We start from the raw sequence: 26,241 nt of genomic DNA, 5'->3' as shown, positions 1-26,241 counted from the left end.
AGTTTGGACCACATGTGTTTAATTGTTGCTTATGGAATTTGAGCTCCTATTATCCATACAAACTGGGAGACCGGAAAAATATCTTTCTGGATAACAATATTTCAAAGGGATGTCTCCAAAGTTTCTGAGACATCCCTGGGTTATAAAACTAACAAGTGGCTGGGAGAATATTTATATCTCAAAGAGTCATAGGAAGAATTTACAATGGAAAATTTTCTGAAGTAAATGCTCTAAGAAAAAAGTCAGGACATGCAGTCAGGAAGAAAACTGTTTAAAGTTTCATCAAGATGAGGGCAATATTAAAGCCATCTTGCTCGATTTGACTTTATTGAAATTCAGAAACAATGGTTGAGAAATTCATAGATCGACACAATATTGCAGAATAAAATTACTTTAAAGTATATAAGAAAAATATTGAGGGAAAATACGATAGTACGCAGTCCTCCTCCTTCAAATTTTGTTTGAACATTTTACACTCTCAGAATATTTGGAAAAAACATCAGAATAGAGGCTTATCATATCCATACTTGAATTGTCAAATTCTCTGTTTTGAAATCATAGTTTGAACTCTGTTATTATGCCTAAGTATTTCCTGATGCTGCATTTTAGAAGGATATGTCTGTGTTTGACATGAAATACATTTCAAGATATGCTATTTTTCTACTTTATATTATTGCATTAACTTCCAGAATTAAAAAGTGGCCCTTTTCCTCCATATATCATGTCAACTTCTAACACAGAGACTGATTTTTAAGGATTATAATTAAAGTGTATCAAAAGAAGAGTGTTGAAAAGAGAATGAAATGTGAGTTCTCTGTCAATATACTTGCTCTGTAAGCCAGAAAATACTAAATAGCTATTTGGAAGACGAAAAATATTTTTTCCTCAATTCTTATAAAGTATTAGTTGGAATGAACCCATGGACAAAAAGAGAGCTTAACAGGAGAAAAGCCAGAGAAGTTTATTGACATGTCTATTTCATATATACATGGAAGACAGCAAGGGAATGAGTAGTTGTCAAGGAGGTGAGTTTGAATTTCAGCTTATATAATGCGTTGTTCAACAAAGAACAGTAGAGTTTTAGGGAAGTGACAGGACAAAGGAAAAGGATTTAGAATTTCTAGACAGTAACTTGAGGCAAGGCAAAGAAAAGGCAGATAAAGGCTAAGTAAAGCTTGTTAACGTAGATTCCTCTGGTGCCATCTCCAGGCCCATAACAGTCTAAAGTTCTCTTCAGTGGATAACATTTGTTCTCCCTGGTTTATAGCGGAAGGGGGATACTTTTTGTCTTTGTAAATGTATATTGTCCTTTTAGGTAAATAGAGGCAGAGAGCTTTTCTTCATCTGCTTCTTAATTGCCTTCAGCTCAACAGTCCTTATGCCAAACCATTCTATTTTGGGGTGGCATATTCTGATCTCCCATAGGTAAATTGGTTCAGCAAGAGCCTTTTCTTAAATTATTCCTCACTCCACTCCCACACACAGTTTCATATTATCTATCTACAATAATACATTGAACATTTATACTCTAAAATGTATTAGATATATTTATGGGACTTACTAAGTCACATTCTCAGATACAGCAGGATTAAATGCATTGAAAAATGTGGTACTCATGTATTATTACAAGATAGAAAAAACATTCTTATAAGGCAGTCAGTATATTGTGTATAACTACCTTTGTGTGTGTGGGTGTGTGTGTATGTTGTGTGTGTGTGTGCATGTTTGTGTGTGTATAAACTCCTCACTTAATGTCATCAATAGGTTCTGGAAACTGTGACTTTAATCAAAACAATGCATAACAAAATCCATTTTTTGCGTATTATAATTATATCTAAATGACTACGTTATTCAAGGACCTATTGTATGTCATTTCACTTAAGGTCATATTTTCCAAGAACTTAACAATATTTAGTGGGTTCTTAGTGTGGGCGTGTGTGTGTGTGCGTAATACATGCACACAGAGATAGACAGGAATGATAGTCACTAAGTTGAAAGCAGCTTTTATTTTTGTTTTATTTAGGTGTATCTTCTAAGGAGTCTACATATAGCACAACATATTCTAATGCTATATAATAAGAATGTAAAAATGAATATAATTCATGTAATTTATGGTAAAAATTATCTATCTCATCATCAGCCTTAAGAGTTTCTACACATGCTGAAATTAAGAAAAAATAATTATTTTCAATTTTCTTTATAACACGGCCATATTTTCATTTTCTTTCTTCATCTCTCTTTCTTTCCTTCACCTTCTTTTTTCTTTCTTCTTTTCTTCCTTTCTTCATCTTTTCTTTTTCCCTTCTCTCCTTCCTTCACCATCCTAAAACATGCATTAAGCCATGTTTCAACAGTGGAGTACTATCTGATATGAGGTTTAGAAAAGCATACTTTAGAACACTTCTGCCCATCAAAATTAGTCAACCTAGAAATGGAAATGACATGTGCATTATTAGCTATAGGGTTGTATATAATGAGAACCTTAAGAATTTTGCCATTGTGTTATTTGTATCTTTTTCCCTAAAAAGTGAATGGGCTCTTTATACTGAAAAGATGAGGCAAGATAGATGAAGACTGGGCACTTCTTTGGATCAGGAATGCTGGGTAGAATACTGTTCCAAGTTCTTGTTAAGATAAAATACAGATTATATTTTTAAAATATCATGGAAACCTTTCAGTTTTATTTGAAAAGATGGTGAATGGAAACTTTTTGTGATGTAAATAAAGCTTGAATAATGAGTTGATATATTTTCACATATCTCTTCCTCTTAACATTTGCCTCCCATTCCAATACTTGTGTTCTATATTCCATTTAGTTCAGTTTTTACTGTTCACTATTTTTCATGGAAACTATCATATTCTGAGTCTATCCCCCTGCAAATCATTTGGTAAGTGCTAAAAATGTAATGGTATCTCCTGTTGATAGATCTGTATTTTGCCAAAAACCTTCTTGAGAAAGAAAACTTTGCCACCAAATGCAGTAGTTCAGATGATAATCGTTTCAATCTCTGTAACAATTGGAGATATGATTGTGTTGCCCCATTGAACAACTGTATAAGCTGACAACCATTAGCTAGAAAGGTACTTGACTTCATACTGCCACTATGTTTAGAGCAGAGTTTGTTGACAGCTTGTATGTAGTAAGGCTGATTTTATTAATATGTAGATTTTTTAAGCATAGGGATTAAAACAGGCTTGCAAAGTGCTTGAATCTAAATTCAGATGGAAATTAGCCAAACGTCTTAAATCATTAATTACAATGTTATCAAAACTTTAAAATTTTAATCACATATCAATGATTAAAAGTTATGATGTACTTCCCTTAGCCATACTCTGGCTAGAGGAGCAGCTTTCTCATGTTGCAGCAATGCATTTTTTTTTTTTTTTTTTTTTTGAGACTGAGTCTCACTCTGTCGCCTAGACTGGAGTTCAGTGGCATAATCACGGCTCACTACAACCTCCACCTCCAGGGTTCAAGCGATTTTTCTGCCTCAGACTCTCGAGTATCTGGGACTACAGGAACGCACCACCATGCCCAGCTAATTTTTGTATTTTTAGTAGAGACAGGGTTTCACTATGTTGGGCAGGCTGATCTCAAACTCCTGAGCTTAAGTGATCCTCCCATCTCAGCCTCCCAAAGTGCTGGGATTACAGGCATGAGCCAGCATGCCTGGCCACAAATTTTTTTGGGGAGCAAAATATAGAATTATGTAATGTTATAAATACTATCAATATGATCTAAGCACAATAGAAGCTAATCAATTAATACATTTCTTTTTTTTTTTTTTTGAGACAGCCTCACTCTGTCACCCAGGCCAGGCTGGAGTGCAGTGGCACAATCTAGCCTGACTGCAACATAGGCCTCCTGGGTTCAAGTGATTTTTCTGCCTCAGTCTCCCGAGTAGCTGGGATCACAGGTGCCCACCACCACGCCTACCAAATTTTTTTGTGTTTTAAGTACAGATGGGGTTTCGCCATGTTGACCAAGCTGACCTTGAACTCCTGGCCTCAGGAGATCCGCATGCCTCAGCCTCCCAAAGTGTTGTGATTACAGGTGTAAGCCATCACACCCGGCCAAATTAGTATTTTTTTTTAATTAAACTAGCTTTAAAACATATGTAACAAACCTGCACATTGTGCACATGTACCCTAAAACCTAAATTATAATAAAATAAAAAAAAAAGAAGAAAAAAATATGTATGCAATTCTTACAGTGGAAAGAGAGAGATTTAAACAAAGTACCTATACTATAGAGCAAATTATATAACTAAAAGTTGATTTCATACAGACACATAAAGGAAACTACAACTAAATAATGTCCAATACCACAATGTTATTATGCACTCGCTTTATGGCACTTGCTTTCCTAAGCCAATCACTTAAGCTTTAACTCATAAATTTCCTCTCAATTTCTCCTGAATCTATATCCCATTGTTGATTGAGATTCTCTTGACAAGACCAATTCAGAAGACACTGCCTTGAGGAGGTAATGTGCAGATATGTCTGTTTGCCCTTTACATCCACTCTTCACTTGCTCAGAGATGCATGGATTACATCAGAAGGCTCCTGAGCCATCTGACATTCAGTTGGCTTCCACACATGGGCAAAGGAGAAGATGAAGGGGAAGAGGGGAATAATAGCCAGGTATGTGTTGCATAGGTTCTCTCCAAGCCGGCTGCCTTCTTTTCTAAACATGGCTCATGTTATATGACATTTTCCCATTAGATTATGGTTTCATTTTTTCCTGACGAAATTTTTCTTCTGTGTTCCTTGTTTTGTCAGTGTATGACATTACCTCTTATAGTTCCCCTATACCCTACTCACACCTCTCTTAAGCTTTCCTTTACTAAAAGCACATTGGTTTATCCAAATTTGAGGGTGACATTTTCTTGCCGGTACACCAAGTGTTATAGTAATTGGTGCTTGAGTTGTCTCCAAGAAAAAAAAAAAAAAAGCTCAAAATGAGATTCTTGGATTGGAGTGTGCATATTAAGGATCCATGCATAAACTCCTTTCGTGGAGGTGCGATATTCACATAGCATGTGGCTAATTTTTGCCAGGCATCACAATTACTCAAATGACACCTGTGGTGGCATGGGATGAGTGCAGGTATAGAGTATTGGATGATCAAGTGGCTGAAGCAATTTCTCACTGTAGCAATAGTAATAATTATTATTACATTTGGTTTCTCATGACAACCAAGTATATATTCTCTATATACTTGAGAATGTATATATGGAAAATGTAAACTAACAGGTGTAAAATGCAATAAGAGCACTTGGAGAAACAGAAGGTCATCAAGGCAGCTTTGAAGGAGCCCACCTTTTTATAATTATAAGTGTTGTAGAGATGCGACATACTTGGAACTCTCAACCCTTTTGGTCCTCTTAACCTAAAGAAAAGGCACTGAAAATTGGCACTGGGGAAAAAAAGAGACATTGAGACATGAGATGGGAAAATGATAAGGGTGAAAACATTGAATCTCTCAATTTCATGAACTTTCTGGCTAGTGAACATAGACCCTCTCACTTTCTCTAGTCCTCTTCTGCCTAATAGCCTTACACTAACTATACTTGGACAGTTTCCTCAATAACTAATGTCAATTCTTTTCATGACCCACTTATACCATCTCTCATTGATTCTAGGGCCATAAGAAATGTTAGCTTTTAGCCAAGACAGGAATATAAGATCTTTTTCAAAACAAGATAGCCTATACTACAAAATAGGTGTAGGTTGGCTGGGCGCAATGGCTCACGCCTGTAATCCCAGCACTTTGGGAGGCCGAGGCGGGCGGACCATGAGGTCAAGAGATTGAGATCATCCTGGCTAACACGGTGAAACCCTGTCTCTACTAAAAACATACAAAAAAATTAGCCGGGCGTGGTGGTGGGTGCCTGTAGTCCCAGCTCCTCAGGAGGCTAAGGCAGAAGAATGGCGTGAATGCGGGAGTCAGAGGTTGCAGGGAGCTGAGATCGCACCACTGCACTCCAGCCTGGGTGACAGAGAGAGACTCTGTCTCAAAACAAAACAAAAGGTATAGGTCATTGTCACTATTGGCAGGGAGCTAGAAATCATGCATGGGAGTGAATTCTAAAGACGTTAGACAACGGACAACAAAATACAAAACTTGCTGAAGCTGAATTCTTTTGCATGAATGTATTCAATCTGAATCCAGGGTGTGATGTTTTGGCTACCACAATGAAAAGTGGCGTTAATAGTCTGCTAGATTGGTTATCTGAAACTAAGTCTCAATAATAGCTTATAGTTAGTGAAGTCAAAATGTCTGAACTTTTACAGCACATTATAAAACAAGGTTCTCAAATTTCAAGAAGCATCAGAATGATATGGATGGCTATTTTATTTTATTTTATTTTAAGACGGAGTCTCACTGTGTCGCCCAGCCTGGAGTGCAATGGCACGATCTGCAACCTCTGCCTCCTGGGCTCCAGAGATTTTCTTCCCTTAGCCTCCCAAGTAGCTGGGATTACAGGCACCCACCACCATGCCTGGTTAATATTTTTTTGTTGTTGTATTTTTATTAGAGATGGGGTTTCACCATGTTTGCCAGGCTGGTTTCGAACTCTTGACTTTAAGTGATCCACCCCCACCCTCAGCCTCCCAAAGTGCTGGGATTACAGGTGTGAGCCACCATTCCCAGTCTCATGGATGGCTATTTAAACACAGATTGCTGAATCACGATCTCTGAGTTTCTAATTGCAATAGTTGGGATGGAGCCGCAAATATGGATTTCGAACAAGTTCTCATGTGAAGCTGCTACTTATGTCAGGGGACCGCAATTTAGAAGCATTGTGATAAAGCCTACTTTCATAAAGTGAGACACACAGACAAGCAGCATCAACTAGAAGGCTCTACCTTCCTACCCTATATCTACTAAATCAGAAGTTAAAATTCTAACAAGATCTCCAGGTGATTCATGTGCATATTAAAGTTGAGAAGCCCTACTTTAGAGGAGTTTAAAAGTTCAGAGTGATGGAAATGTGCAATGAATTTATCTTCATGTGTAATCTGATAAACCAGCCTTTATCTATAGACTTCTAAGATAACCAGAGGACATGCACTTCAGCAAGATTTAACAAGTATATTGGTAAAAGGGCATCCTGCTTCCTTGAAGAGCCCTACAGTTTGTTTGTTTGTTTGTTTTTCTTTGTAGATTAGGGATGTCAGTGAGGGATGCTGTAACAGAATGGGCTTCCTGGTCTCAATAGGGATAAATAAATGACCCTGTGTGTAAAGTGCTCGTAGTGACCTAAATGGGATTAATATATGGGCTCAACAAGATAGCATTACTAAGGCTAATCTGGTTACCTCTGTCGCTGATACTCAATGTGCCAGTAATAGAACCCAAATCTGAATCCCTATTATGGTATCATTCCTCAGGGAAACAGCTCACTGACCAGTGGCGTTAAACCCACTTTTATCATGGAGGAGGGTCCTTATATGGATAAATACTATTCAGTATGGATTTGTGTTGTCTGTAGACCTTCTACCTGAAACAACATTCATATGCTCAGAGAACGTCTTTCCAATGCTTTTGATCAGTATCTGGTGGACATACAACCTCATTTCCAACAAGGTGATTTATTTTAAGGTGAAGAATCATAGCAAAGAGCTCACACCACAGACTAATCCAATAATGTTACTACAATGCCTACCATTCAGAAGCAGCTAGCACAAGAAGATGGTGGGATAGAATTCTTAATTCTCAGATAACGGCTAGTAGAAGATGAACTTCTATGAGGTTTGGTCATTCTCTTACAGTATGTGGCGTATGGTTTAAATTAGAGGTCACGAAGGCATGCCCTCTCCTGAATAGCTATGAAGGAGATGGCATGACATAACAGAGCCTGGGCAACTTGAAGTGAAGATGAAAGTGATCTCTCTTTCTATCTTACTTAATAATCTTTGTGAATAATTTTGGCTTTCTTGTCTGTGACCTTCAGCTGGGTGACATTTGAGTTCTAGGACCAGAAGTTGAACGCTTTGACAACGAAACTCAGCCATTGTTCTGTCTAATTGGAAGCTCAGATTGTCCTCTGGCCATTTTTGGACCCTTCATGCTGATGAACATTTGAACAGAGAAAAGACTTTCCATACTTGTGGGGGATAATTGGCCTAATGCCTTGTAGCAAATACAATAAGGACAAGTGAAGCAAGAGGAATAGATGTAAACATATCTGAGTGTACAGTTCAGTGACATTAAGTATATTCATATGGTTGTGCAACCATTACCACCATCCATTTCCAGAACTCTATTCATCTTGCAAAACTAAAACTCTATACCATTAATCAATAACTCCCCATTACACCCGCCCCAAGTCCTTGGTAACAACCTACTTTATCAATGATTTTGACTACTTTAAGTACCCCATATACGTGTGTTACCAAAACACCAGGGATTTGGTCTAGGTCCTGCTGTTTGCCACACAAACTCGTTCACCGAGACGATGAATATTGCCAAGGAAGAAGGCTTTAATCAGGTGATACAGCCGAGGAGATGGGAGCTGTCTCAAGTTCATCTCCCTGACTGACTAAAAGTAGGGGTTTATACAGCAGGGAAGAAATGCAATAATGTGCAAGAAACAGGAATTACAGAGGGGCAAGAAAGCAAGCATAATGAATGAGGGATCCTGCGTCTCATTGTCTGGATGTGGTGATATGGTGAGTTTTTTGATACTTCGAGAGGCCTGAAGGTCATTTTGTAAATTTCAAACTTTCGGATCAGAAGAGTAAACATCTATGTTTATTAAAAAATATATGGAAGTATTGGGTCAGTTTCAAGTATAATCATGCCATATTTGTCTTTTCATGAGTGGCTTATTTAACTTAGCATACCAGCCTCACTGTTGATCCATGTTGTAGCATGTGTCAGAATTTCCTTCTTTTTCAAGGCTGAATAATATTCCTTTTGTGTATATACCACATTTTGTTTAGTGATTTATCCATGATGAATGCTTAATTTGCTTCCAAGTTTTAGCTATTGTGAATGATGCTGCCAAGAACATGGGTATATAAGTACCTCTTCCAGAGACTGGTTTCAAGTCTCTTGAGTATATACTCAGAAGTAAAATGGCTGAATCACATGGTAATACTGTTTTTAATTTTTGAGGAAACATAATGTTTTCCACAATTTCCATATGATTTTATTTTAAACTTTCAATTTTTTAATAAAAATTGTATATATTTCTTTTGTAAAACATGATATTTTGATATGTGTATGCATTATAGAATGGTTAAATCAAGCCAACTAGCATATATATTACCTCACTTATTTTATTGTACAGACAACACTTAAAATCTACTCTCTTAACAATTTTCAAGCGTACAATATATTGTTATTAACTATAGTTACTAGGACGTAAAATTAACCTCTTGAAGTTGCTTCTTTTGTGTAACTGAAATTTTGGGCTGCACCACCTTACCTTCCAACCAACAGTGTAGTGTTTCAATTTCTCCACATCCTCGCCAACACTTGTTGTTCTTTAGGTTTTTTGTCTAGTAGCTATCCTAATGAATGTGAGGTGGTTTATTATTGTAGTTTTCATTTTTATTTCCCCAATGATTAGTGATGTTCACCATCTTTTTGTGTGTTTATTGATTATTTATCTTCTTTGAAAAAATATCGATTCAAGTTCTTTACACACTTTTCAATCAGATCATTTGTTTTCTTGTTGGATTTCAGAAATTCTTTATATATTCTGCATAACAATGCCTGTTTATAGTGGGAAAAAGTTATGTTGAGAAAGTAGATAATCACTTTCAGGTGGTTCTCTGATTAATATTTGAATAATATTATGTATAAATAATAAAACATATTGAAGTATCTGATTATTATATGAAGTTAAACCATCTTCCTCTTTCTTAAATACACTGTGTATAGAAAACCCTAAAGCAAGCTTGTCCAACTTATGACCCGCAGGACACATGCAGCCTAGGACAACTTTGAATGTGGCCCAACAAAAATTTACAAACTTTCTTAAAACATCAAGAGATTATTTTTTGGGATTTTTTTTTTTTTTTTTTTTTTTTTTTTTGTAGCTCATCAGCTATCAGCTGTCGCTAGTATTAGTGTATTATCTGTGGCCCAAAACAATTCTTCTTTCACTGTGGCCTAGGGAATCCAAAATATTGGACATCCCTGCCCTAAAGATTCTACACACACACACAAACACACACACACACACACACACACACACACAACTAATAACTAAATTCAGCAAAGTAGTAGGATACAAAACCAATGCACAAAAATCAGTCGTACTTGTATACCTAACAAGTAATAAGCTAAAAAAGACATTAAGAGAATAGTTCAGTTTACAATAGCATCAAAAAGAATAAAACACATAGGAATTAATTTAACCAAGGAGGTGAAACATTTATGCAACGATTATTAGAAAATATTTGTGAAAGTAAAGTACTTAGGCTTTAAAATAGCTTCTTCAATGTGTAAAATGATTTTCATCATCTTATAGACCAAATGAATAAAATGACCTTTAGAAAATACCTGAAAGAATCTTATTTAATTTAGTTAGTTTATTTATTTGATTTTTTAAAAAGGGCAAGTACTTGTGCTATTGAAAAGGAATATGACTTAGAAAGTTTACTTCATTTGCAGTTAGAGAGTACATTAAATTAAATTTGTTTGGCTGGAATAACCTCTCAAATGATAAGCCTATCAGAAAACTTTGAACATTTGAGTACTCTTTAGTTAATTACGTTTTTGGTGCTTTAATTATCAAACTTAAGCTTATTTATTTTTCTACAATAGGCACTGCCATAGAAAAACATGACAGAATTTAGTCTTAATACTTGCCCACTTTTACATGAAAAAAGCAAACTGTGCTTGAGCATGTATGGTTATTAAATATGTTCTCCAATTAATTGTTTCCAGAAGCAAATTACCTATAGAAACAAAACATTTTTCTGTAACATAGTTCTAATTCACATTTAGTATAGTCATAACATCCTTCTGTTTTATTATTTTCAATAACTTATTAAATAATTTTGCCTTATTGTTTACAGAATTGTTAATCTGAATGATTTTATAGGTGAGAAAACAGATTTAACTGTAGGGTTATGACAACTCAGAATTCTCCTAGAGGTACTAAAAAACCACATTTTCTATTGTACAAATTTATCTATGGAATAAAAGGTTTTAAATATCTTATATTAAAAATTAAATCTGAAATCAGAGGAGAAATGGGGGAGGATTATGATGTCACCTTTCTCTCTGCCTAGAATATTACACTTGGATTTGGATCAACCAGAAACTCAAAAAATAAAATAAATGCAGTTGTTGAAATATGTTCATTGATTCACTACTACCAGTTAATTCCACACCCATTTCTTAAACATATTCTTTGTCTTATATAATTTTGTTCGTTGTCCTACAGTCAATTATGTGCTTTTGTTTATTTTTCGAGTATGTGGATTGTCTTTACATGGAATATTGGCTGGGTTTTAACTAAAATATGTATAAATGACACAGATAAAATCAAAATCATATTTGATCATAAATATAACGTAAATATTTTCATTCCTGTTATAACCATAGGAAGACTGAAAAACTAAGGGAAAACACTTTAATTTGTTCGTGATTAAAGTTCTATTAACTCATAAGCTTAACAAACTTACTTCCCCTATCCAAAGTACTATATATGCAATCTTTAATAATTAAACTACTGTGATGTTGATAAATTTAATACAAACTCTTCAAACATCTAAAAGAGTAGGCAAGCATACCCAAGAGGATTTTTTTCTTAAGGCACTTAATCAATTCTTTCAATCTAATCAATCACACTTACAAATTTACTGAATCGAATTATTTAAAACTTTGAAATAGTGTTTAAAAGCTTAGTCAAAATTTTTATATTTCAAATCACATATCAAATAACCACTTTCTACAGTTGCATTTTCACTAAAAAAAGGAATTTCACAAGTTGAAATGAAGTTTTAGTAAAAAAAAGGAGGGGGGGAATCTTCAGCTTGGTAGAGATTTAATTTCTTGGTTAGGGAATTGAAGAAAAGCCCAAAATTTGAGGCTTATAATTGATTCTAATGGAGACACAGGTTAAGAGGTTGGGCTTTTTTCATCAAGTAGGGCTTTTTTGGCTTTTATCTTTTCAAATCAATCTTTCACATACATTTTAAAACCATATTTTTGGCTGGATGCGGTAGCTCACGCCTGTAATCCCAGCACTTTGGGAGGCCGAGGTGGATGGATCCCTTGAGGTCCGGAGTTCAAGACCAGCCTAGCCAACATGGCGAAACCCCATCTCCACTAAAAATAAAAATAAAAATTAAAATTAAACTGGTTGTGGTGGCAGGCGCCAGTAATCCCAGCTACTAGGGAGGCTGAGTCACGGGAATTCCTTCAACCCAGGAAACAGAGGTTGCAGTAAGCTGAGATTGCGCCACTGCACTCCAGCCTGGGCAACAGAGCAAGACTCTCTCAAAAAAAAAAAAAATAATAATCTATGTTTGTTTCTTTGATTTCAACCCCTGAGACATATTTTTCTAATGAACAGAACTGCCTGATTAGATTCTACGCTCTTTTTTTTTTTTTTTTTGGTTGAGGAGAGTGGGGTATGAAGATTCTTTTTTACCCACTTTAATCATTATGTTGAAACACACACACACACACACACACACACACAAACACACACACACATGGCATGGTCTGCTTGTACTTTTAATTTTAACTGCAGCAATTTGATGGTCTGAAAATAATAAAATATTGCAATATTCTGAGGGTATAAACCTTTCCTATTTACACCAGTCTGATAATTAAATATGGTAATTCTCTCAAAGTCTTTATATTTTCTCTTAGTCCAGTTAATACAGTCAGCAAATGCTAATAACTACTAATAAGCATTTTTGATCTTAGTAGTATGACTTTTGTTGCTTATCATCTTGTTCGTTTTTGCTTTTGCCTGCAAGAAATGGCCTTTTATTTCATGAAAAATTCAACAGTTACTGTGAATAAACTGTTGCCATCTTTTTGTTTTATATTTTACATATGCATACATAGTCTTTTTTTTTTCTTGCTGGTATTTATGTATGTTCTGGGCTTCTTTTATTTCAGTTATAAAGAAAGTACATTTTACATTTAAAATCATTTTGTTGATAATGTTCCGAATTTAATGAAAAATAATATATAACTCCTCTATATGCTCAAATCTATATAAATTCCTAGTAGCTGTAGGATGAAAAATGTTATTCGTTGGGTAATTGCGTGCCTTTACTTACATTCAATTTTATTTTTTCTGATAGAACTCTATATTGCTGATTGTAAAAATCTCGGGAACTTGCTTAAGCTCACAGTTAGTAAGCAGTATGCAGCCAAGATTCTGAACATAGATCTTGTGACATTAAATCCTGTATAAATTACCTGTTATTGTATAACAATATCATTAAAAGTAGGTAATTTAAAACAACACACATTTATTATTTGACAGTTTCTTTGAGTCAGGAGTCCAGACACAGCATAGCCAGATACTCTGCTTAAGGTCTCACAAGAGTATAATCAAGGAATTGTCAGGGCTGCCATCTGATCTGAAACATGATTAGGGAAGCATTTGCTTCCAAGCTCAATTAGATTGTTACGTATTCCTTATGGACTCAGAACACAACAGAGTTTGTGTTCTCATGTTATACAGACACATAGACACATGTATACAACATAGAATCTCATGTTATGTAACCGTATAATCACATACATGGGAACTAGAAACATAGACTTTTTGGGGTAGAAGCAAGTCATGGGTTTTTTTGGACCATCCTTAATCCCCACTATCCTCTTTTATGGGTGGCAAGCTCTAATGTCACAGATGACATCTATATCTATGTCTGTATCTATGACCTAGGGAAACTGATTCTAGGGTCATGTCAGTAATTATATTATACTCTTCTCCTATATTTTAGAGTCATTTCCATTGTAATCTTTTGAACTTTTGTGAAAAATATTATAGGGCATGAAATTCAAAATAGTGAATTTATACGTATTCGGAATTTTTGAATAACTTTCCCAAGAACTGGAAACAAAACTAAAAAGATGTTTATGTTTTTATATTTTAAAAATGTATATATCCAAGAGAAAAGCAAAATATAGGGAACTAGGGAAAGGAGAACTAAACTGTCAATTAGTAGAAGCAGGTTTTTGTTTTGAATCTGCTTCTATTAGCTAGGTTGTCTTGGTCAGGTGATTTTTAACTCTTGGGATTGGAAAATGTGGAGATAACAGAGGATTGACTTTATGTTCCACCTATACATACATAACAAGGGATGCTAAGTTTCCTCCTAGTTCTAAAATTTTGTGACTGAATTTTTACTTGTATAAGTGACTTTTGAACAAAATAAACATAAATTCCATACCAACATGTACAATGTATGTGCATTTACTTAGTACTTTATTCACAACATAATAGAATAATAGATATTTAGTAAGTGCCTAAATATTAAGGTATTTCTTTCAGTTTCTAAAGAAAAAGCTAAAGATAGAAGAACAAAACTCCAATTCTGAAGGGTTTTTTTGTTTTTTTTTTTCTGAGATGGAGTCTCACTCTGTCGCTGAGGCTGGAGTGCAGTGGCACGATCTCAGCTCCCTGCAAGCTCCGCCTCCTGGGTTCACCCCATTATCCTGCCTCAGCCTCCTGAGTAGCTGGGACTACAGGCGCCTGCCACCACGCCCGGCTAATTTTTTGTATTTTTAGTAGAGACCGGATTTCACTGTGTTAGCCAGGATGGTCTCAATCCAATGCTGAAGTTTTATGCTTGGATTTCTATACCTACCCTAATACATCATCTATCATATATCCTGAAGAAATATAATAAGTAAATAAAATATAATGTTACCTGAGAGATACAAGTGAAGTACATTTTAGTAAAGTCTTCTACTTTGCAAATTTTTTCTTTTCAAGTAAATAAAATTTAAATTTTAAGGACCAACATAGTTTTGCAGAGCAACATGTTTTTAATACTTGTAAGTTTTTATTTAATTGTTGGTGACTTGGCATTATTTCTCACCCTTAGCAAGAATTGATGTAATTAATATATTCCTAGCATTTGACTCCAGCCCAACCAAAATTTGTACTGTCATGATGAAGTTGCTGGACACATACATTATATATGTCTTGCCATGTTAAGAGTTTTCCAAGTAGTTATCTAGATACAATATGTACATACACATAGTTGAAATTTAGTTTATATAATTGTAAATGAAGAAAAAGTGTGAAAAGTCAAAGAAGAGAGACACTACTTCCAGGAAGGTGCTGGAAAATTTGGATTAAAAAAGAGGATTTGAAATGAAAAAGTTATATTTTAGCCTGATAATCTTGGAATATAGATTTTACTCAATACTAACAGAATAATGGCTATAGTCACTGCTTAACCTCACTGGGAAACTATATATTAGCTAAATTTTCACTTTTTATCTTTTAATTTTTTAATTAATAATGTACTTTGGGAAGCTTTAATTTTTTTGTTTTGTTTGCAAGGATTAACATGCAAGAGAAATCGATATATGCTTCTGATTATATGATATAACTAAACATTCTTCTAGTTGGCTCAAAATAGGGAAAGATTGCAGGGAAAATCTTAGCAATCCATATTGTTTCTACAACTTTGAATAATTAATTGTTTTAGAGCACCAAGTAGTGGGTTCTATGCACAGAGTGATTTCTCCTTATTTTAATGTTTGGAATGAACTAAAGCAGTCGATTACTCTCTCTCCCTACAGAACTTACTCTCTCAGCTTCATTGAGTTAGGTTAATTAGAAAGGCAGCAGACCCCCCACCAACCTGCCACAGCCACCTCCCAGCTATTTTAGAGAGTAATTCACTTGTATTATAACTATCTATTTAAAGAAGCAAATAACTTTTCCAGGAAAACATTGAATATCAAAATATGATTTATATGACTTTGCATCTCTTTCTATCTATCTATCATCTATCTATCTATCTATCTATCTATATACACACACAAACACACACGTACATCTACATACACATACACACACACACACACACACACACACGCACAGACACATATATATATGCAACCCATCCGGGCTTGCTATCTATCTATCTATAGTTTCTATAATATACATATAGAGTTGTTTCTTGGTATCCGTGGGGAATTGGTTCCAGTATTCCCCTTTCCTCCCACGGATACCCAAATCCAGGGACACTCAAGTCCCCTATATAAAATGGTGTGGTATTTTCATATAACCTATTCACATTATTCCATATACAGTCATGTGTAGCATAACTACATTTTGGTCAATGACAAACCCCATTATATGATGGAAGCCCCATGAGATTATAATTCTATATTTTTATTGTATGTTTTCTGTGTATAAAAATATGTTTAGATACAGAAATACCATTCTGTTATAATTGCCTACAATATTCAGTACAGTAACATGCTGTACAGGCTTGTAGCCTAAAAGCAATACACTACACCATATAGAGTAGGTGTGTAGTAGGATATACATCTAGGTTTATGTAAGTACACTCTATGATGTTTGTACCATGACTAAATTGCCTAAAGACACATTTCTTAGGGTATATTCCTATCATTAAGCAAACTTTATGACTATACTTTAAATCATCTCTAGATTACTTATAATACCTAATACAATGTAAATGCTATGAAAGTAGTTGTTATACTGTATTGTTTAGAAATAATGATGTGACAAAGTCTGTACATGTTTAGTAAAGATACAACTATCGATTATTTTCCTAAATATATTTGATCCCTGATTGATTACATCCATGAATTAGAATCTCATGGATATGGAAAGCCAACTGTACATGTATGTATGTGTGTGTGTGTGTGTGTTATGTGTGTATTATTTCCTAATAAAACCAAGCACTATACTGAGGATGAGCAAAAAGTATACTATATAAAGTATTCTATATAAAGATCACCACTCATGAATATGGAAAGCCAACTGTACGTGTGTGTGTGTGTGTGTTACGTGTGTATATTTCCTAACAAAACCAAGCACTATACTGAGGATGAGCAAAAAGTATTCTATATAAAGATCACTACTAGTACGAATTTATTGAATAAGGCCTTTTCCTGCCTTTAAAACTAACTGTTTCTATGAGAAAATTCAAGACTGAGGTTAGAAAGTGGGAAGAGTGGTGGTCAGTCTCTGGTGATAGCAGCCCTCGATGGTTTGCCTATCAGCTGAAATGTAGCATAGAAAGAACTGTCCGTTAGAGGCATGGGGACTTCTTTACAGTTGTGTCTCAAAGAGGCATTTGCTTTTACCTTCTGACTTCCAATATTGATTACTGTGGATTTAAGTCTTTTGAATTCATATAAATTCTTTCAGACTGCTTACTACACTAATGTGTTGACCAAACATAACCCTAACTTTGTGAAATGAAGAATAGACTTGGTTTGTAAGTCTTCTGTGACATAAAGTAAGTTATTTTTAGCCAAAAATGATTTCCTTCCAAAATGGCGTTATCAGCAACAATAACCATAATTTTCATTTTAGAAATTCTTACTTCTGGCGGGAACTATAGTCAGCACTTCACATGAGTTATCTACTTTAATCATCGGAGCAAACCAGTAGGCTCTTCTTTGATGTAAATTACATTATACACAATTGGTAAATAGAAGAATAAAGTTGGTATAATGAGGAAGATTTATTGATTTATAAGTTATTTTCTAGTTATTTAAGTTTATTCATACATTTGATATTTATGCTTTGATATGGTCTGGATAAGCTTTTTTTCACAATTAAAAAGAAAGGGCTAGCTATGTAAGAAGTCCTTAAGAAAAAATGGAAAATCTATTGAAGAACATTTATTCTGTACAAATACAGTCTATATTAGCAGTTACATGAACTCCTATAATTTAATATGTTACTCTCTCTTGAGAATCAGGAAGTACATAAAAAGAAGCTGCGAAGTTATTTATCTGAATTAATAGGCTAATAAAGAGGCTAAATGAAAGAGGAAGTTTTCCATTTTTATAAAAAAAAGTCCCTAGAGGTAAATGGCCCTCAATACCTACTTCTTGAAGGATGAAGCACAAATCCCAATATTTAAGGCTGTAAAAGATTGACCAGCCAAGAAATGTGTTGAAAATATCAATAAATATTTAACTGTGCTAATATTTTTAACATGATTGTGATTGTTTTGATTTTTATTATTGTTCTAAATACAAGAGAACAAGTGTTTTTCAGGAACATACATATAGTATTATAGTAGAAATGCCTTTTCTATTGTAGTACTGATTTTATAGAGGAGAAAAATCAAGGGTAAATGAGGTTAACCACTTTCACATAGTTAGTAAGTGGTGGATTATGGATTGGATTCTAAGCCTATCCATTCCAGGGCCAGCTCTCTTAACTTCTATTATATGAGTATCAAACTAAATTTAATTCCATTTTCTGGACTGCCACCATTTTTATTATGATGAAAGGAAAATGTCATGTAAGGTGAATCCCATCTTGGGTATTACCTATTCTGCAAGACAGGCCTACTCAGGGTTACACCTGTTGATCCCTTTATTATAATTAAATATGTCTCTTTACCACTATTAAACATTGCTTGTTCTAGCTGATATTAATAGAGCCATCCAGTTTTCTTATTTAGTGTTGTGTCGTGCCGCTCATCTTTTTATTTTTAACTTATCTGTAATATTTAAAATGAAGTCAAGGAAGAGAATACATTTAAACATCAAATGAAACATGTTAAGCGAAAGGTTTATTGGCAAAAAGGGAAGTTTGCAAAGTAACGGAGGAGGAAAGAGAGCATATTATCCCAATATATCCAGAGTATTCTGGTGTTTAGCTGCTTGTCAATATTGTCTAGAACACTAGTTTTTCAGGTCTTGAAAACTTAGGATGTGTGGAAAGATACAGTCACCACTGCCGGGATAGGGAGAGACAGGAGTTTCTGGCTTAATGCTAACTGTAGCTTGGGTGTCACATATTCTTCTAAGGAGAGGGGTATGGGCACAGTTGTTCAGGCAATTCAGAGTGAACACTTAGGTTAATTTTTAAAAAAATATGTATACTGCTCCTTGTATCATGTCTGCCTAAGTTTTGCTCTCTTCTCTCTCTCCCCTAAACATTTGGCTTAAAGCAAGATGGTATATGAAAATTTGAGAGGCTTTTTTTTTTCTTTTTGGCAATACAAATGGACAATTCTAAAGGGGAAAGCAGGCAAGCAAACAAAACTCTTTCTTTTTCAACACACCAGCAGTAGAAAGATTTTTTGTTGAGTTTCAATCGTTGAATTCAGGAGTGAGCTGAGAGCAAGAAAACTATGGATCTTTTCTGTGAAAACTAGAATCATTAAATAAAATATAAATCCAGATACAGTGTTTTTGTTTCACTACTTTAATATTAGTTACTATTAAAACTTTATCTGGTTATAAACTGTTTGCCTTGTAAAGAGAGTTCAATGGCTCCTCCCCTTAGTGTATCTGCTTGGAGCTTGGAGCATATATATATATATATATATATATACACACAATCAGAAGATTTGCAGTTGCTACTCTTAAACACTATTGAGTCAAGGTATTAATGTTAATGTTAGTTGACCTGCCTATTGTACATAAGTTTTCTTGATCATAAAATAAATTCCCTTTCAGTTTCTCAATTGTATATTGAAATATAGATCAAATATCTTTTCATGATGAGTTGTGTGAAGTATTTTTAAATTAGTATGTACTGGGGCCTTGAATATATATACATTCTTGAACATATTTATAGGCAGTAAAATGCCATCAATATCTGATCTATACTTTGGAGTGTATTGTATGTAGATTGTGTATTTGCCATTTCAGTCAAAAATAAAAATACTCATTCCACTCAATATTCATGTAATTATATCCTAGTATGTGAAAAAGTGCAAAAAAATGGTGCCATTTACAAAAGTATGTGTATGTGAGACAACATTTGTGTTTAAACATTATTCTGGCTTGTTACAAAAGATTCATGGTTCTTCCCAGCATTTCTTAGACAGATAAAGACCGGTAGTAATAGTATGATAAAGAAATATTATAGATAATTATAGTTCTTATTAAATTACTGAGAAAATATTTTAAAGAGCCTTCCACTTTTCTTGTAATTATGCAATGGTATAACATTTAGGCCAATTTCTTGCCTTAAGAAAATGCAACAGATACATTTTTCATTATATTTTTCAAGCCAGATTCATATTTATGGATTCTCTATATATTCTTGAGTGCTGTCCTAAGGCAATGGGTTCTCTCGATAGTTGCCATTTATTCTAGTGTTTTTTGGAGGCTACATTTTACTTGCATAGCCACATCTCTTCTATATCTGTAAGTTTAATAAAATGGATCAGTTGAAAATGATTGCTCTAAGCCATGGTACATTATTATTTGGCAAAGAGATCATTGCTGCGTGAGGGAAAAATGGTATTTGAGTTGCATCAGTGCTGTTTGCATTCGACATGTAAAATGCATGGGATCTTTAACAGAGTAGAAAGGGTTAGAGACATAATCTTTTCAAGTTTTGTTCAAAAACTGTCTACAATTCAGCTTGCTGAAAAAAAATAATAAGAAAGCAAGCACTGAAATGTTACACTGGCATAGTGGGTTGTTCTAGTGGAGTAACCCAGGCGTGTCTTAAAGAAGAATGGCTTCTATTCCATCTCTGCACACTAGTTTTGTCATTCATGTCAAGATTTATGTTTTATGTATTTGCTCTAAGATAAAAAGAAGCAGTTCTCACCATGGGAGACTCAGCTACTTTTTAAAAATCTCTACTTTCCTCTTCCTTTCTTAGTTTCACAATATCTTTTTGTCGCATCAGAGGTCTTACAGAATTAATTGAGACATCAGACTCTACTATTACAGGCATTTCCTTTTGTTCAGGATAAAATTCAGTGATAACTCCTGTGAGAAGTGATAGATGGGGGGAAACAGATTTATGTTGTTAGAGGGAAACACAAAATGGATGATGGAACTCACCGTGTCTGAATCTCTGCCTTCCACCAAAAATATTAGTTATAAATAATATAATGCAGATATTTTGACCTTTTGGTAAAGAATATTTTCTGTCTTATGCTAGATATACAGTTGAGTATTTTCAGCTGTAAAACTGATTGTGAGCCAGCCACGGTTTAAGAGCATGATCTTTGCTAAAGAATTCATATGAGTAGAATATGTTTTCAAATAACTTTCTTTGGTTTGCAGGTACAATTCTGGTGGACAACATGCTGATCAAAGGGACTGCTGGAGGACCAGACCCCACCATAGAACTTTCTTTAAAGGATAATGTGGATTACTGGGTGTTGATGGATCCTGTTAAGCAAATGCTTTTCCTGAACAGCACCGGGAGAGTTCTGGATAGAGATGTTAGTGATTTTTTTTCTTTGCTCCTGTAATATAAGTTTATTATAATTTAAATGTCTATGTGTGTGTTTATATGATATTGAATTATTTATATAATTTGAATGTATTTCCTGAGTATATCAACAACAGTTTCTTTAACTCATTGAAAGAAGAATGAGAAAGGGAGGGAACATCTGTGTCTTAGAGAACCATTATACTTCTCCTTTAATATCCTGGAAGCTTGTCAATTTCTGAACAAGAAGAAAATAGGGTGCTCAGACAAAAGAGTTGGTACCTTGGCAAAGTAGGACAAGCATGGCTATAACTCATTTCCGTCCAACGATGGCAACATGTAAGTGTGTCACTCAGCTGCTGGCTTGAAGACATAGTTTGGTGGGTGCACTCACAGGATCCTGCTTTTACAACTAGTAAGCATTAGTTGAAGGGCAAAACTGTGGAAATGTCTTACATAGCTGCAAAAAAAGAAAAAAAGGGAGCAAAAGTTTCATGGTAATATGCCAGTCAAGTAGTTCTCAGATAGCATAATTTTTTTTATTAAGAATATCTATATTGGGCTTGGCACAGCAGTAGCTCATACCTGTAATCCCAGCACTTTGGGAGGCCCAGCGGGGAGAGCTGCGCGAGCCCTGGAGTTTGAGTCCAGCCTGGGCAGCAGAGCGGGACACTACCTCAAAAAAAAAAAAAATGCTAAATTACCAAAGTAGTTGGATGTTTCATTTCTGGAAAAATTTTTTAAAAAACAATAGTTATAAGTAGCTCTCTAAAGTAACTTTGTAGTCACTTGTTTGCATCTCAGTCTCTCTTGAGTGCAGAGGGGCAGAGGGTAGTGGATTATAACCAGTAATTGTACTGGGGCCTGGGAAAACTCAGAGAGTAACTCTAAACATGCTTACCCACAAGTTCCCAGCTTATGAAATCCAAATGTCAGATACTCAGCTCAGTGAACCTGAATCATTTCACATCATTGCTAAGGGTTTATGATCCACTTTACAATAGCTTATGCAGTGGTTGATACTTTATACTATTTCATGTCTAAAATTTGGAGTCTTCAATAAATCTCAATTTGCCTCTTATTTTAGTACAGTTTACTATGTGCTTTATTACCTATGAATTCTTTGAATTCTTGTGAATTATGTTTTCCTGCTGCCACAGTGCTTTTAGGGGTTCATTCATCAAAGCATAAGGGCTTTTATTCTGAATATCCTTAACCTAGTGCCCATCTGTTTTATGTGACGTATAGACCATTACTGCTAGACAAATAGTGAGGTAAATCTGGGCTTTTAGTCCAAATCTAATCACCACTGGAAATTACAGTCTCATTTAATTGTAAAATAATACGTGCTTATGGTAAACATATCAGAAAATAAGAAGCATATATATGAAGATAATTTTATCAGTTAGGGAAAATAACATTTAATATTTATTCTGCCACATTTTATTTCAAGCATTTATGTGTGTTGGTATGTATATTATAATACTTATTAATTTAAATTGGATTATACTGTTCATTTTGCTTTCAGCCTACTTTTTACGTGAAATTTATAATACATGTAAAATTATAATGCAAACAAATATATATATTTATACAATTATTTTTATTAGCTGCATAATTGGTTATTGCATGAATAAATAAGAGATTTTTTAAAAATGAATCTCCTATTTTGGATGTCAAGTTTGTTTGCAGTTTTTAATAATTACAAAAGTGCTGCAGTGAAAATTTTTGTACATGCATCTTTCTCCAATTGTTTAATTGTTTTATAGAGGTAAGTTCACTTACCATCATTATATTACTGGGATAAGGAGTTTTATGCATTTTACTAAATGGTCCTCCCGATATAGTGTACCTATATGCTTCCATACCAATATTGCTAAATAATTGTAATGTCTGAAATAAAATAATAATATAATGTAAATATTTGAAATAATCTTAGTTTACTTAGAGAGGTATTGTATGTTTTTACTTTATTGTTTTAACATTATTTACATTGATATAAAATAAGATATATTTTTCTTCTGTATGCTTCTCTATGATCCTATTTAACAATATTTTCTACAAAGATATAGTAGAGAATTCATTTGAAAAAAAAGTGAGTGCACACTTTTTATATAGATTGCATTTGTAAATATGCTCTCCAGTATTAATGAAATATATATTAATACTATGATATACATATATGTAAATCTATACATTTATTTACATTGTTTTAAATTTTATTTAAAATGTTTTTTCCCAAAAGCTAAACATAGACAAAATATACATTATTATTAAATAACTATATTATTATGATAAATACCAAAATATTTGTAGTTTCTTTTAAAATATAGGGCATTTACCTGAAATGTAATTCTTTTGAATGTTGCCCAAAGTTTTTTGGTTGTTCTTTTATGAGTATAATGAATCAAAATAAAAAATATGGGCTGGGTGTGATGGCTCATGCCTGTAATCCCAGCACTTTGGGAGGCCAAGTCCAGTGGATCACTTGAGGTCAGGAGTTCAAGACCAGCCTGGCCAACATGGTGAAAACCCATCTCTACTAAAAATCCAAAAATTAGCCAGGCATTGTGGCGGGTACCTTGTAATCCCAACTACTGTAGAGGCTGAGGCAGAAGAATCACTTGATCCCAGGAAGTGGAGGTTGCAGTGAACCAAGGTCACACCACTGCACTCCATCCTGGGCATGTGATAATAATGATCATGACAATATCAATAATTAAAATAATAACAGAAAGAAAAGTATGACTCTGGTACAGTCCTATAATACTTATCTCAAAATCCTGGGCAAAATTTTAAACGCTTTTGAAACGAGAGAAATTATGTTCATAACAACATCAAATAGCTTCTTTTCTTTCAGACTCTAACTTGGTAGCTGCAAAAAGAGCTTGACTCCTCTGTCCAGGCCAGTGTCCATTTAACTGCTAAGTTTAGTAGTTTTATCTCCACATTGTATCTTGCATCTCCATCCATCAACATAACTTTAGTATAAGACCTCTTAGTCGTCACTCATATAAACTAATTGTTCTCTACCACCTGTCTTGATTCAACCTATTCTACATTCAGAGTGCTGAAGCAGAGAGTATGTCTGCAGACATCTTTTCATTGCAAACTGTTTTCTATCTGGCTCTTGAGTTTTCCTAGATTCAAGATGCACCCTGTCTATATAATTTTCTTTTTACTTAGAAATGTACAAACTACAATCTAAGAAAACTAATGTAATTATTGTCCCATGACCATAATCCAATTTTTTCTTACCATACCTTCCCTGATGTTCTTTTGAACATAAACTTTGAAATCACTGTTATCCAGTGCTATCAGTTGAATTTTATGTACTGCTAAGACATATCTTAAATGCTGCTTCTGTATAAATTATTTTCTAATAACACTGGTATGCAATTCCTTGTTCTAAAATCCGTATTATTTAATAGTATTTTTGACTGACTTTATTTATGATCACCTCATATCAGTTTTATAAAAGTTGCTATTAGTGTCCAAGGACTATGTCATATTAATCCTAACCCACATTAAACTTTTCATATAACAAATACCATTAAATAGACTGAATGTCCTTAATAATTCACTGTGAAAACTCTACAGATCTATCTACATGTCACATATGCGTAATTATATTTTCAAATTGATATTTTCTCTTTAGGTAATATCTTCGGTAAATATGCTACTATTCATTGTGAAAATTTAATTTGTGAAGGACACTGACAACTCTGGCCAGCCATTTCCTTTAAGTTTGCTTTTTTATTTAAAAGTCATTTCTAAAATGCACAATGTCTTATTTCCTTTCACTTTCACATTACTTGTGAAATAGGAATGATTATGTTATAAAGGTAGTAAGTCCATAGACAGAAATATCATGACAAAAAGAATTCACTCCTGAGAATTAGACAAACTTTGCCTATGCTTTATGAAAAATAAAATCAATTCCTACAGATTTGCCAAAAATTCCTTCCCTGCCCCCCAAATCATTGACTTCCAAATCATTTGGTTTCTAGAAAAAAAATATATTGGATTGAAGATTTGTGCTATAATCTACACTGCTAATATCAACAAATTCCCTATAAAAACTTTAATTGTCATGTTGAATTCTAAATGATTGAGAAATTCATAACAAACATTTCTATTTAATATTTTTTTCTTTTTTAGAATTACAAAATTTTTACACTTTTGTGGGAAATGTTTTTTCTCTTCACACTCTCAAACCCACTTTTTAATGATAATATCCTTTAATTGTTGATATACATCATTCCTGATACACATATCATAACCTATACACAGGTACACTAATATGCAAATGTGCAAGTATACATTCAGAGTATTGTGTTCAGCACTCATTTTTAAATTGAAATAATAGCTTGCACGTTTAGGTATATACGAATGGTAATAGTTTTAAATAATTACATGAACACAATTTCTACCTAGCTTTTTTTTCTTCTTTCTTTGATGAATAAAGCAATTAAAGAAAATTAGAAAAGGTCAAATTACCATGACTTATTTTTGCCACCAGTTATGAAAGATAAAGCAAAATTTCCCTAACGCATTCTGAAGCATCTTGGAGTCCCTAAACTCCCACTAATGGACTTAGTAGAACTGTACTTTAATTTATGACCTTCTTATACAGCACAATCGAATCTATGCCAATACAAAATTACATTGTGTGTTATATATTAGCCACAGGGAATTTTTGCCATCGGTGTGATCCATTATGGTTATAATTTATTGCCCTCTAAGTTCTAGCCATGCCACTAACAGTTGCAGAGGGAGTTAAAGTTGAGAGTGATAACAGTTCCAGGTGACCTGGTTAGATCTAATTTATGGGAACTTAGCAGGACTAAGTGAGGCCTCAGTACACAGTGCATTTGATCCT

General features: G+C 34.1%; 1 protein-coding gene across 1 annotated transcript in view; it reads left to right on the top strand.

Moving 5' to 3' along the window:
- PCDH15 (protocadherin related 15) overlaps nt 1–26,241 on the top strand; it is a 979,523-nt gene that overhangs the window by 384,087 nt on the left and 569,195 nt on the right. The window contains exon 4 of the mRNA XM_030809305.1: nt 21,209–21,369. Within this exon, the coding sequence (XP_030665165.1) occupies nt 21,209–21,369 (161 nt within the window). The remainder of the gene's footprint in view (nt 1–21,208; nt 21,370–26,241) is intronic.

The sequence above is a fragment of the Nomascus leucogenys genome, chromosome 3, assembly GCF_006542625.1.
Source record: "Nomascus leucogenys isolate Asia chromosome 3, Asia_NLE_v1, whole genome shotgun sequence".
Taxonomy (NCBI): Eukaryota; Metazoa; Chordata; class Mammalia; order Primates; family Hylobatidae; genus Nomascus; species Nomascus leucogenys.
The sequence above is the reverse complement of the archived record's forward strand: the minus strand, read 5'-3'. Positions and strand labels throughout refer to the sequence as shown.